The 14395-nt window shown below is 40.9% G+C and overlaps 1 protein-coding gene across 4 annotated transcripts in view; it reads right to left on the bottom strand.

The window, feature by feature from the left end:
- Window positions 1–14395, bottom strand: part of col14a1b (collagen, type XIV, alpha 1b) — a 180977-nt gene that overhangs the window by 58669 nt on the left and 107913 nt on the right. For all 4 annotated transcript variants that reach the window (XR_014799223.1, XM_084919140.1, XM_084919141.1 and 1 more), the window contains 2 exons: window positions 5952–6068; window positions 418–567 (listed from right to left, as the gene is read on the bottom strand). Coding sequence is in view for 3 of the 4 variants with exons in the window: in XM_084919140.1 (XP_084775266.1) it covers window positions 418–567; window positions 5952–6068 (267 nt within the window). In the remaining variant the exon portion in view is untranslated. The remainder of the gene's footprint in view (window positions 1–417; window positions 568–5951; window positions 6069–14395) is intronic.

The raw sequence follows: 14395 nt of genomic DNA, 5'->3' as shown, positions 1-14395 counted from the left end.
AAATCTTTAAGCTTATTCGAGGCATTGATTTCAAGAGTTTCTGAGGGTGTGGAGTAACCCTCAACAAATGCATTTACTGTAAAATATTTGCACTCTTAAAAGCCTTTTAGCTCCTCATTACACTGTTGTTGAATATTTAGCCAGGGATAAATGGACACGTTGGCAACAGATAAACGTTGGCCACTGCCGTCAGAAATTAAGATCTTGTGCAACGGCATGCAATATATAAGTGTGCCCAATTTGAAAGAGTGGAAGCAACCCAGCACACACAGAGACACACAAATGTAAATGTAAATGAGGCTTCTGTGGAGTGATCTTAAAATAGCAGCAGCAGGAGAAATGCAGAGTCGTGGAACTGCAGTGCACCTCAACCTGCAACATGTAAATGACACGTGTGTTCAAAGCTGAGGTCCTTACGTGTCTTCTCAGCAGTGGTGACTGCAGGCCCTTCGGTCCCGTCCTGCAGCTGAGCGTAGATGCTGATCTTATACTGCATGTTGGGCTTCAGGTTGTTGAAACAGTGCCTGCTCGCTCCTCCGCTCAGTCTCGTCTCCTGCTTCTGACTGCCTGCAACAAAAGTACAAAGAACATTTTTATCCTTCTCAAAAATGAGTTTGCATTTGTCACATACAGAAATAAAAGCAAGTGCATGCACGTGCAAGTGTGTAGAACAATCTGCACACGCATCGTAAACCCAGCACGTTATCAAAGATTGAAAATGAAAGCATTTATTTATCTTTGTTGTCATTAGGATGTTACTGTTCGCTTGGTTAATAATTGATGAATCAAATCCAATTATTGAACCAATCAAACACCTTCCTGTTGTATTTGTTCACTCCATCCTAACAGTCAGGGTCCATTGGTAACATGTCAAACAGTTTTCCAAGAAAAACCTGTTATCCATGAAACACCAAGCATTCACTTCATTACAGGGAACAGGTGGAACATTTTAATGACTTAAAGAGAGGCATCCAGTGCAAAGATAATGAGAAGGACAAGCTCACCACGAAACTGCCAATCCAAATAAATACATATTCTACACAGGTGGGAGTGTATGGGTGGAACAATCTCAGTTTAATGGGAATAAACCAGTTCATTGTCATAGGAGTCAAGTCAAGTGAATCAAACCAATGTGAGCAGCAGCAGGACGCAGCTGATTTATTTGGCTAAATTAAGTCCTCAACATGTCTTGTAGTCCTCCAGATGCCTGGTAATGAACCAATCATTTGATTCAGTGTGTTGACCCAGGCTGAGATCTAAAACCTGCAGGACACCGGCCCTCGAGGCCTGGAGTTCGCCACCCCTGCACTGAAGGTCACTGAACCCACAAATGCTCCTTTTTCCTCAGGCATCATCAAATAGAGTTTAATCCCTCAGAATCCAGGCCAGAAGTGCCGCTATGAGTAACATTGCATATAATCTGTGATATGATTTAATCACATTGATGATGGTTGGAAGCTCGAGCTGTGAGGGAGTCATCAGGCAGAGGAACCTATGAGATGCCTAAATGCACTACAACATTCCTGTGTAGCTAAATGGGGATAAGACGATAATAAGGGTGAAGAATTTATCCTGTGTAGGAAAAGATCAAAGAGTTATTTCTGTAAATTCTAGCTGAACATGGTAAATCCTTCTGTCCTGCAGGAGGATGTATGAAAACACACTTTACACTCTGTCTTTCTTTCTATACCCTGTTCCCTAAATTTACCTCCCTCCATTCCCTTTAAATTCCAGCCTGTTCAATAATAAAACAGGATAATCACACATTTCCCCCCATTCTCAGCAGCAGGTGTAATTATTTACCAGCTGTTCTAACATAAGTCATTATTTAGCTTCATTGTGTGTTGAGAGAACCAATACATTGGATCTCCCCGAGGAGACGCGGGGGAATTTGTGCCTTTTATGTGACGTTAATGATGCCAGTGTTATTGCTGGACGCCTAAAGGTGATGAATAACAGCTATTACTTTCCTATTTGGTGGATGACGGCTGTATTAAAAGTTAGTCTTAGCTTTGAGGTGCTGACTGAGTGGTGGATGTTTAAAATCGATTCAGGGCCAGACCATCTGTTGTTTGATGTTATTTGGATGTGTTATCAGTGTCAGACAACGAACTATTGTTTTTGTTGGTGGCTGCACAGAATCATAACTGAGGAAATGACTTTTATAAGCTTAAGGCTGCTTCACAGAGGTGACTTTGGTGCAGTGGCCTGTTTGGCAGCTGACGTACGAACACATTAAAGTTCATCAGTTCATAAATAAATTGCAGAGAGTTTCAGGAGAGTTTAACAGACACTGGAGGTAATGTGAAAGTATCTGCTGTCACCATGTGGCTGTTTTTCTTCCTAGAACATCAAGTTAATATTGGTTTGGGGACCATCACTGACGGCCAATCAAAATGCTGTAATAAAGCCTTGCAGCCAATTTGTTCTGTAGTGGAGGAAGTGCAGAGCTAAAGAGGAATTCTAAATAAAGACATGTTTGTGAGGGATGTAAGGAACAAACGCAGGATTTTAGTGGACATATTATATGTGAGTGAGAGTTTGGTTAGGTTTAGGCACACGATCTACTTGGTTCTATTTAGAAAAAGATCATAGGTGAACCACGTATTAGAAAACCTTTCCTTTAAATATGCATTTGGAGAACTTCTACACTGTTAGCAAGAATGCCCACGCTCTGGACTTCCTGTTCCGTAGTGGGAATCTTGTAATCCTTGATCATGTTTTTAGAACCAATAGATATAGTTAGATTTTTATTTTTTTTATTTTTAGGGATCATCACAGCACCAAAGTCAGGTTAAGAAGCAAGTAGCAACAGAGAACCACAACTAGCTGCTACTTATAAGCTTTACATCTGATTTCCACCGAGAGGAAATGTCCTCCTGTAAATCTGAATTTGTTTGTACTGTGCATGTATTAATGAAAGGTGGAATGGTCCTTGTTTGACTCCAGTTGCAGGTGTGTTGTTCCAGTCTTAATCAACTGCAGTTATAAAAGTTCTGCATTAGTAAATTTCATTTCATTCAATTTTGGGGTTTTTTCTAAAGCACCAACCTAAACAACAGTCATCCCAAAGCACTTTACCTGGTAATGTAAACCTTACAATAACACAGAGACAACCCCAACAGTCAAATGGACCCCTATAAGCAAGCACTTGGAAGAAACCTTTGGCAGAAGCAGGATGTGAGGACATGTCGGCCTATCCTGAATCAAACTTTGTAGAGCTGCACGACGCTTTTTACTGCCAAAGTGCAAATAACATAAAAAACTAAAGGTGCTTTTCCTTCTGTTGCTCATCTAAAAGTATAATCTCACTGTAAAAACAAGGGCATTTTTTATTATTATTCACACGTGCAGACACCTTTGTACTTTTGCTGCTTCCTTATTCACAAGGCCTCACCACAGCAGGTACTGTCGCATGTTTGATGTTTGGTAGATTTATACTCTGGGTTTCCTTCGAGAGCCCCCCCCCCACCGAGGGGTTTGCGTCTCCTCCTGGGATCAAACCCGGGGGCTTTTGCTTGCTATACATACATAAACCACGTACTACTGAGCCACTACAGCCACCTAGCTTATATTATTACGTTTAACGATGCAGGCATAATTTAGCATGACACTAAAGTTAATGAGCTGACAGTCTAGTTAAAAGAACGTCAGCGGTGGGCTATAAACAAAAACATGTTTCTGCAAGCAGAACGTATCTGTTGAATTTGCCAGAGCACTGCAGAGTCTCGGCACACTTCAAACTAACGCTGGGATGCACGGTTTGATTGCCATTTACACACACACTGACTCATGCAGACGGCAGGCTTCACTTCCCTTCTTCTTCACACTCCCACACATAATGAACTCTAAATAGAAGCAGTTCAGTTTTTATTGTTTTAAAAAATATATATTGTCACAATCTGAGGAAAGAAGTTGCAGGTGCAACCAAAACTTCAACAGAGAAAACATCATAAGAAGAAAATAACTGTACTTTTTTCTTCCCCCTCCTTAAAAGTTTACCTCTGAGAATAGACACAACAGGGCATAATTACTGTCACTGCTGTAACAAGCACATCTCCTCACTCGGCAGCCGTAATCGCGACCTTTTGTCTTTTTTGTTCGCTTTATTTTACCTCGTGCAGCAAATGTAAATGTCACCCGTGCTGTGATCCGTAAGCCTTCCTTTTCTACAGAGCGGCACAGTGTCTGAATGTACAGCTAAACCTTTAAAGTGTCAGCACGTCTCAGATGGGATACAACAATATCTTTGTCATCTCTGGCTGCTTAGGGATTCAGAAAATTGGACCCTCTGCTTCAGCTACATACTGAAACTCCTACTGATGAAAGCATGCGAGTATGAATGAGGCTGCTCTCCTACTGCACTGGATATGCAGCGTAGGAGTTTGATGGGAAGAATTACAGTTACGCATGCAGTATTTTGTAAAGGCTAAAGCGATGCACTGTCACATTTAACTCCTCGCCTTAATCCAAAGCCAGCAGCATGATGGGAGAAGAGTTCAGATTTGCACGCTTGCACTGATATCGCATTTGCAAACATCTCCAAACATATAGCAGCAAAATGTTTGCGAATTCACACTGAAAATTTAGCATATTGTGTATTTAAAATATGTGTAAGCAGGTTTTTCTTGATTCAGTGACTCCCACTGTAAAGCCAAGCGTTTGTGTTTGTGCCAAGCTTTGCAGGCACACAAAGATAATCTAATATTGATCTGATACACAAGCTTATTGGCAAGATTTTTCCAGATTACTGGACATGTTTTGTTTTCAGCACTATTTTATTAACAGTGTTTATAGGAACTTTATATAAATATGGAGGAGAACGGTGAGATCTTCATCTGAGTCATTTTCATGTCTAAACGGGACAGACTGAGGAATCACGTACAGGGTGGGAGGAGGTAGCGAACCTTTGAATTTAGTAACTCGTTGAGGCTCCACCAGCAGCAACCATTTCTTTTCATGGCTCATAAAGCTTGCACAACAATGAGAACTCCTATATAAGTGTTCCGGTTCATCGGCACTTGTGGGATGGTTTGATTGAAAAAGCACACTCGAGGTCTGCTGCATCGTCTCAGCTGGGTTACTGTTGGGACCTTTTGAAAACATGAATTGTATTCTTTTTTAATCATTATGGTTTTGATTTATTTGTTTCAGGTCACAGACTGATTCCCTGACATTCTCCTCTGAAATTTCTTGACACATTTTGGAAATTTATTGCTCTCCAAGTCATTGGAAGGCATCCGTGCCCCAAGGTGCCAAATAAGCCCCGATTCGGGACGCTCCCTCCACGGTGCTTCACAGTTTCAATGAGCAGGCCTTCTTCCTCCAACAGAGCACAGAGGTTCGTTTTTTCTTCTTCCAGGTGTGCGCCGTGAGACTGTGTGCTTATTAAAGACAAGGAAATCCAAACTGCTCTGTGTTGTATCCATACGTGTGACCTGGATGTTTGGGGTTCACATGTTCACACAGCTGTATCTTAAATATCTGCAAACAAAGCTGTAAATACTTCTCAATAATATAATCTTAAAACATTAATAAAATATATGCACAATGTCTTTCCCTAATTCAGAACGAGAGATCAGAAATGTGTTTCCTTGGTGTGCCTACGAAGCTTGGCACAAACACTGGAACCATCCAACGTGCTGACAGATCTTCCACCACCTACAAACGAGTCTTTTTTTAGCAGCTTGAGATTCTGCATGTAGTCAAGCAGAGATACTGGGATCAAAGGACTTCCATTTGCAAATATAATAACTACAAACCTTCATGATGAGAACAGGTTCATAAGTTTAAAATGTTAATACTGAGAAATATTTACTTACATGGTCCAACAAACACCTCGGGCTGACCTTCATTTGCTTACATACACAGTACAGATGGGAGTACGAGCAAAACATCACACAGAAGGAATAAGACCACCTTTAAAATCACGCTGCCATCACTGTACTCACCAACCATCGACTCCAGGGCCACTCTGTAGGCGCTGGCATGTCGGTGAGGCTGCCACTGGGCACACAGCCCGTTCATCCTCACCTGATAGGTACTCAGGTTAGTCACGCCCAGGTACACTGCAGGGAAACAGAAGAAGTGTTTTTACTTGCAGAGCAGATATTTACGAGCCCAGACATTATTTCCAAATTCCATTCTTGAATCTGTCACTCGCAGCACCGTGTTTGAGTTTTACAAAAATAACTAAATGCTCAACGCCTGCTTTGGTTCAGTGGGAGCTCCTGAATGAAGAGCTGCAGCTCAGGAATGTCAGGTTTCTGCAGTAAACATATTTCTCTACTAACTTTAAACATCTCTTATTAATACTGTAACAATGACATCACAGCACCGTGAGCCTCTTCATGGCATGCACCAAGTAAATTTCACCAATCAGACAAGCAGCAGCCTCCTCACACCAGGAGCCCACGACTGGCTGTGGAGGTTTCAGTTTTTTACGTACATATCTAACATTTGCTCTCGTTATTTAGAAACTTATTTAGAAAGTTATTTAGATTTAAATTGAACCGAACATGATAAGACATTTCCAAAAACTAAAGCTAAAATCTGTCTGTTTTTGTCTAGAAACAAGTATATATTCTTGCTTTAGCCATTTAGCTCCATTCACTCAGATCTCTTAGTCTTAGAACAGATGTGATGTGGGTCAGTGACAGCTGTATTATTGGACATTTTAATGTAATTTGATGTCCCTGCTATTCTTTTATGTCATGCCTCCTACAGCCAGCTGTGGCGGAGGCTACGAGTTTTGATGTCATGAGTCTGGACACGAACAAAAGCAGCATTGAGACATAAAACGAAACCTTTCTGGAAGCCTAAAAATGTGCATTATAAACTTGTAAGCATTCCTCTCTATACTGCCATAAGAGCAAAGCTATATATATGTTTAACAGCACTCAGCTCACATCTGAGGAACCACACGGCATCCTGTTTCCACACGGCAGATGCAAAAGTCTCTGGCCAGTTGGTTTCAAGGACACCAAAGTGCACTTTCATGAAGTTATTTACAGACACACAGAAATGTAGCTGCACTGTCTTTGCTTCAGAAGTCTGGCTTATGCACACACGCACAAACAAACCCACACACACTCTGTTTATGCAAATGGTATGTATGCGCTTTTATCGTCCGACGTTTGAAAGCAGCTCTTGTTCCCAGCTGAAGAACATTAGCATGCGTGTCTCTGTGAGCTGGTAATGGCCTGTACAGCTCAGTATCATTCCCTCTGACAAAACAGAACATTTCCAGTTGAGCCAAATATCTAATCTGCATTATTTTGAACTTCATACAAATGCATAATGTATCCCTGCATAATATTACTGTAAACCTCTCAGCAAGTGATTTAATGAGGAGGCGCAAAGGGATTCTTAAGTCAGCATCTCTACATATATGTCGACACAGTAAAGGCAGCGGGAGACAAAACACTCCAGCTGTTTCAATTTACTACTATTAATAATCTGCCAATATTCAACAGGAATTACTGGTGCTCTAGAAATTTCACACAGAGGAAAATGTTGAGAATCATCAGCAGTAACTTTGATTCAGTGGTCCCACCTCACCATGACAATCCAGCACAGCGTTTCTGTTTCTGCTGATGCGGCACATTCAGACTCCATCTCACCCACACTCGTTAACAAAAACCCATGATGCTTATTCTTTTGGGCAGTTACTCACTCCCACCCCCAAAAGAGCAATGCACCGTTTACAAGCAGAGTGACCTCAGACTTTCATGCTGCTTCACACTGTCCCGTTGGGCAGAGATGCTCACACTCCCTGTGAGTTAAAGGAGCTCAGATGGATGTAAAGCAGCTCTTTCTTTGTCTTGTAAAAACTACAATGAGGCTCTTCTGGAAACTTATATTCTGCACATACATGCTGCTCACAGATATGTTCAAGCAAACGGAGTACTGGAGACATTTCGAGTCCCATATCCTAACAAAGGATGCAGGATCACCTGTAAAGAGTTAGATACAAAGAGCTTTGTTAGCCTGCCCAACGTGCTCCCACTGCAATGGAAAAAGTATCTAATGCGCAACATTCATGAGACATGGAAACATTAACGATTAGCTCATCAGCTTTATTTTACTAATTAGTATCTTTTAAGATGCAAAATATGTCAGTTTCTCAGGCTCTGTTTTGCAGAGAGAGCCCGTCTCCAAACAGCTGCACTTTTCTAAATGCCACACAATCTGTATGTGCAGGAAGCTTCGGTCATATAATGTTTCTGGTTGTTCCCTTAATATCGAGGCCCTCAGAATGTTATCAGTAGATTAATGAATTTACATCAAATATCAAAGTAAGATTCGATTTCACTGTGAAAAGGCTTGAACAGCTGATTAGAGCACAAAAACAATTTGTGTGACAAGAATAATTATGAGATGTGGGTGGGTGGGTGGATGGGTGGATGGATGGATGGATGGATGGATGGATGGATGGGCGGGCCATGGGTTCCCCAGTTTCACCCATTGTGGCCAACTTCTACATGGAAACAGTGGAACCCCACTGAGTCATTGGTTCAGGTATGTGGGTGAAAATCAAATCTCAGGACGACCAAAATTCACAGATCACATTAACTCAGTGGACCAACACATCAAATTCATCAGGAAGGATATGAAAAGTGGCAGGTTCGCCTTCTTAGACTGTGAGATTTCCATCAGTAATGGGGGACATCTAAAAGCTGATGCGTACCGTAAACCTACATCCACTGGAGCACAAACTGGGCGCCATCAGGATGCTACAATACAGATCAAACACCATCCCCACAGACACAGCGGCCAGGGAAGCAGAAGAGCAAGAGGTTGCTGAGTAAATGTGGTTATCCCAGCTGGGCATTTGTCAAACCTGTGAAGGCACCTAAAGAAAGCTCCAGCCGATCCAGGAGGGAAGGACAACCTCAGTGATCCCTCATGTGTCCGGAGTATCAGAACAGTTAAGACGCATTTTCTCGCGTCTCTGTGGCTTTCAACACGCTTTGATTAGGTCCCCCAGCACAAGTTTCATGCTTTACTTCTAAATTACTGCTTTACTTTTTAAATTCGTGAACTTAAAACTTACATTTTGAGTATTTCACAAGAAGAAACCTTTTGCTGTATCCTTGCAATAAGCATTAAATGTCATATACAACATTTTTTCTGGGGTATTTCTTTCATAAACCTTTAGGTATAAGAGTGTAAGCAGATAACCTGGAGTGTCATTCTTCTTTTTGCCACAACGACCATGATACTCGTCCTCTGCGTGACATTGATACATCAGCCCACTAAGCTCTGCTGGTCCATTGGCTTCATTAACATGCTGGTGAGCAATATGACAGATGCTCCATTCACCTCCTGGGATCCCACTGGCCTCATCATCTCGCTCTCTTTTCGACTCAACCCATCTCTCCATCTTTGTCAGAGTTCATCCCCTTCTTCTTTCCTCGTTTTCCTTCCAAACTTGTCCTTCAATTCAACCAAGAAGTGCTTAATTGTCATGCAGGCAGCGGAAACTGTGGCTCCAATGCAAAGTGACATGCTCCATTTAAAGCTGCATGTTCGGGCATTTAGCTGACACTTGTATCGAGAGCTCTCGCGCAGAGAGCAATGAGAGCGGATGAAAGGGTAGAGGTTCGGACTCCTGCTTAAGGACACTTCAAAAGGACACATAGTTTTCCATTGGATGCTTTGGCTGTCATGGAGATCAAACCAGAGACCTTTCATTTTCAAAAAGGGCTATTTCACCGATAGGCCAGTCTGCACTGAAGTGATTAATTATCATGCAGGAGAGGAAAATCCAGGCTCCTACTCTAATGATTGTACTTGAGAAGCAAGTGATTGATTGAACCAGGCCAAACACTCACAGAGCCTCAGGAAGTGTCCACATCACAAGTGAGATAACTTAAATCCATAGCATCTACAGTTCATTCCAGCACTGGGATGTAATTAGGTGGAGTCGCCATTAAAGGTGTCAGATGGATATCAAGATATTGAGCCTGCAGGAGTCTGATTAGATTAGATGATATTGTTTATTCACTTGTACTCAAAGAGGTAGAATGGGCCGAGAAAACCAATAACAAGGTGTATAAATGATCCTGGGTAGAAAATGCCAACAGAACAATTAAGAGCAAGCAGAGCAAAGATGTACTGGTCTATTGGGAAATCATCACGGTGCAGGAAAGGTATACTTTGTAGTTTATAGTTGCTTTTATCTTTATTTTCTTAAATAGATTTTGACCTCATATTTGATTAAAAAAAAAAAAAAAAAAATAGATACACATATATATATATATATATATATATATATATATATATACACATACACAAAATTGAGCAAATGGTTGGACTTTCAAATGACTTTTTTCAAAAAGTGCCACAGGTAATATGAAAGTGGTTTGTTATTTGTGTCAAGTTCATTTACTTCAAACCTAAAACAAGCCAGTTACTCTTGTGTTTCTTTAGTAGTTGTTTAAGTTAAAAATAATAATGATCGTCTGACATATCCAGTCAGTGCCGATCATAGCTTTTGCAATATTTGGTTCTTTTCAATTCAGTTTTATTTATACAGTCGCCTCAAGGGGCTTTATATTGTATGGTAGACCCTAGAATAATACATACAATCACATGACCCCCTGTGAGCAAGCACTTTGGCGACAGTGGGAAGGAAAAACTCCCTTTTAACCTCCGGCAGAACCAGGCTCTGGGAGGGGCGGGGCCATGTGCTGAGTTGTCTTTTCAGCTCAATTATAAAATTAAATGACCGGGTCATGAAATCCCATTAAACATCAATACTGACAAATATGGCATTTATTTATACAATAATTAGGTTCTCCTTATAACACCACCTGTTAAACTGGGACTAGTCACCACAGTGGTGGTATACACTCTATATCAGGTACGCCTTGCTACCATTAACCAGGGCGGGAAACATTTCTCAGGGATTTTGGTCCAAGCTGACATCATAGGATTGTTGCTGCACATCCATGATGAGAATCTTCCATTAAACTACATCCTAAAAGTGCTCTGTTGAATTGAAATGTGGTGACTGTAGAGGCCATTTGAGTACAGTGAAGATGGTAGACTGTGGTCATAGAGGTGTAGTGTTTAAACGATTCCCCACACCCTTAGACCACCATGAGGAACAACCTACACAAGGCGGGCGGATCCATGCTTTCATGTTTGTGTCAGATTCTGATTGTAGTATTTGAATGTTGCAATAGAAATGTGTGTGTGTGGCACACAGTGTGGTTGTTTGCTGCTGCCCACCTGCTTCAAGGTTCAATGTGTTGTGTATTTGGAGATGCTCTTCTGCATACGTTGCAACACTGGTTTAAGTTACTGTCGCCTTCATTTCAGCTCAAGCACTCACTCCTCTGACCTCTGAAAACCCCGGAGATGGTTACGGGAAGGACAATCCCAGCCAATCAGCAGCCTCTGAAATACTCAGACCAACTCATGAGGCACCAACTAGAACGAAATGTTCAGAGTCACTTAAATGTCATTCCTTCCTCATTCTGACGCTCAGTTTGAACAGCAGGTCATCTCTCCATCACGTCATCCCTAACTGCACCATCAATGTGATTGGCTGCGTGGACGTTTGCATTAACAAGCAGCTGAGTGGCGTATTAATGTTCATGGCTTTTATGGTCGCAATTACACTACCAGCTGCCAAAATGCACGTGCTGCAGTGCATGCACTTCTCAGCACATTCACAAGTCATTTAAAATGACATCACTATTATTGCTAATGAAGATTACAGATAAAATAATAATAATAAAGCAAGTCACACATGAATATCCCTCCTTCTCCAGGTCCACAGAGAATATCACACTTTATAAATGTAAAGCAGAATTAGGTAAGAGGAAGATGCAGTGCTCTTCCTCATTAAAGCATATAGGATATAACATTCAAACAGTTAACATGTTTTCGAAAGGACTGATGAAATCAGTGCATTACAACTAACAAAATACCAAATTTGCACTCAAAACAGGTGCAGGTATAAATATTTTAATGAAAACACAAACCCCCTCTGTTAATACGAGGCTTCTCTTACTTTACATCTAAAGACGAACACTATAAATTCATAACAGAGTAAAAACAGACGGATTTTAGATGCTACGAGGCAACAACTGAAGACTCCTTCATCCTACTCTTTTAATCATGGTTATAGTTACAGTGAAGACAAACATAATAAAATTTTAAAGACAATATCCTGTAATTAGATTGCGACTGCTGCTAAGAGCATCGCATGGGTATCTAGGAATCAACCTCTGAAGTGTCTGACTGTCTGTTGTAATTGGTGAAATGAAATAAACTAAGAGGCTGCAGCTGTTCTTAATTAAAGCTGGTGGAGTTTTGGAAGGTCAACAAAAAATAAATCTTTATCAGACCAGGAGTGACATGTTTAGCTGCATGTTCTCCTTAAATTGCTGGCTGTCTGAGTGGTGTCCCAGAAACGATGTGGGCTTCATAGATAATTGGCAAACCTTCTGGAGGAAACCTGGTCTTGTTAGGAGAGACGGCATCCATCCCACTTTGGATGGAGCAGCTCTCATTTCTAGAAATATGGACAAATTTATTAAACCCCCCAAAATATGACTATCCAGAGTTGGGACCAGGAAGCAGAGTTGCAGTCTTACACGCCTCTCTGCAGCTTCTCTCCTCCTGCTACCCCCCCAAAAACCCATCTCCATAGAGACTGTGTCAGCTTCCAAAAAGACAAAAAACAAACTAAAAACCAGCAACAAACAACTTAAACATAAACAATCAAAAAGAAAGAACAATACAGTATCCACATCTGAACCAAAGAGTAAAACAGTGAAATGTGGATTATTAAATATTAGGTCTCTCTCCTCCAAGTCTCTGTTAGTACATGACTTAATAATTGATCAACAAATCGATTTACTCTGCCTTACAGAAACCTGGTTGCAGCAGGATGATTATGTTAGTTTAAATGAATCAACACCCCCGAGTCATTCTAACTACCAGAAACCTCGAAGCACAGGCCGAGGGGGCGGTGTGGCAGCAATTTTTCACACCAGCCTATTAATTAATGAAAGACCAAGACAGACTTTTAATTCATTTGAAAGCCTGATGCTTAACATTGTCCACCCCAGCTGTGAAACTCAGAAACCAGTCTTACTTGTTATCATCTATCGTCCACCTGGGCCTTACACAGAGTTTCTGTCTGATTTCTCAGACTTTATATCTAATTTAGTTCTGAGCTCAGATAAAATAATTATTGTGGGTGATTTTAACATCCATGTAGATGCTAAAAATGACAGCCTCAACATGGCATTTAGTCTGTTATTAGACTCAATTGGCTTCTCTCAAAATGTAAAAGAACCCACCCACCACTTTAATCACACTCTAGATCTTGTTTTAACATATGGCATAGAAACTGAACATTTAACAGTGTTTCCTGAAAACCCTCTCCTGTCTGATCATTTCCTGATAACATTTACATTTACAATAATTGATTACACAGCGGTGGAGAGTAGATTTTATCAAAGTAGATGTCTTTCTGAAAGCGCTGTAACTAAGTTTAAGAATATAATCCACCCACTGTTATCATCTTCAATGCCCTGTACCAACACAGAGCAGAGCAGCTATCTGAACGCTACCCCAACAGAGGTCGATTATCTTGTTAATAATTTCACCTCCTCACTACGTACGACTCTGGATACTGTAGCTCCTGTGAAAACTAAGGTCTCTAATCAGAAGTACCTGACTCCGTGGTATAATTCTCAAACACGTACCCTAAAGCAGATGACTCGTAATCTGGAGAGGAAATGGCGTGTCACAAATTTAGAGGATCATCATTTAGCCTGGAGAAATAGTTTGCTGCTTTATAAGAAAGCCCTCCGCAAAGCCAGAACATCTTACTATTCATCACTGATTGAAGAAAATAAGAACAACCTCAGGTTTCTCTTCAGCTCTGTAGCCAGGCTGACAAAGAGTCAGAGCTCTGTTGAGCCAACCATCCCTTTAACGTTAACTAGTAATGACTTCATGAACTTCTTCACAAATAAAATTTTTATCATTAGAGAAAAAATTACCAGTAATCATCCCACAGATGTAATATTATCTACAGCTACTTTCAGTACCATTGATGTTAAGTTAGACTCTTTTTCTCCAATTGATCTTTCTGAGTTAACTTCAATAATTACTTCCTCCAAACCATCAACGTGTCTTTTAGACCCCATTCCTACAAAACTGCTCAAAGAAGTCCTGCCATTGATTAATTCTTCGATCTTAAATATGATCAACCTATCTCTAATGGTCGGCTATGTACCACAGGCCTTCAAGCTGGCTGTGGTTAAACCTTTACTCAAAAAGCCATCTCTAGACCCAGCAGTCTTAGCTAATTATAGGCCAATCTCCAACCTTCCTTTCATATCAAAAATCCTTGAAAGAGTAGTTG

This window comes from Perissodus microlepis, chromosome 22 (genome assembly GCF_051167445.1).
Source record: "Perissodus microlepis isolate ML-2025 ecotype Zambia chromosome 22, ASM5116744v1, whole genome shotgun sequence".
NCBI lineage: Eukaryota > Metazoa > Chordata > Actinopteri > Cichliformes > Cichlidae > Perissodus > Perissodus microlepis.
This window is presented reverse-complemented; position numbering and strand designations above follow the sequence as displayed.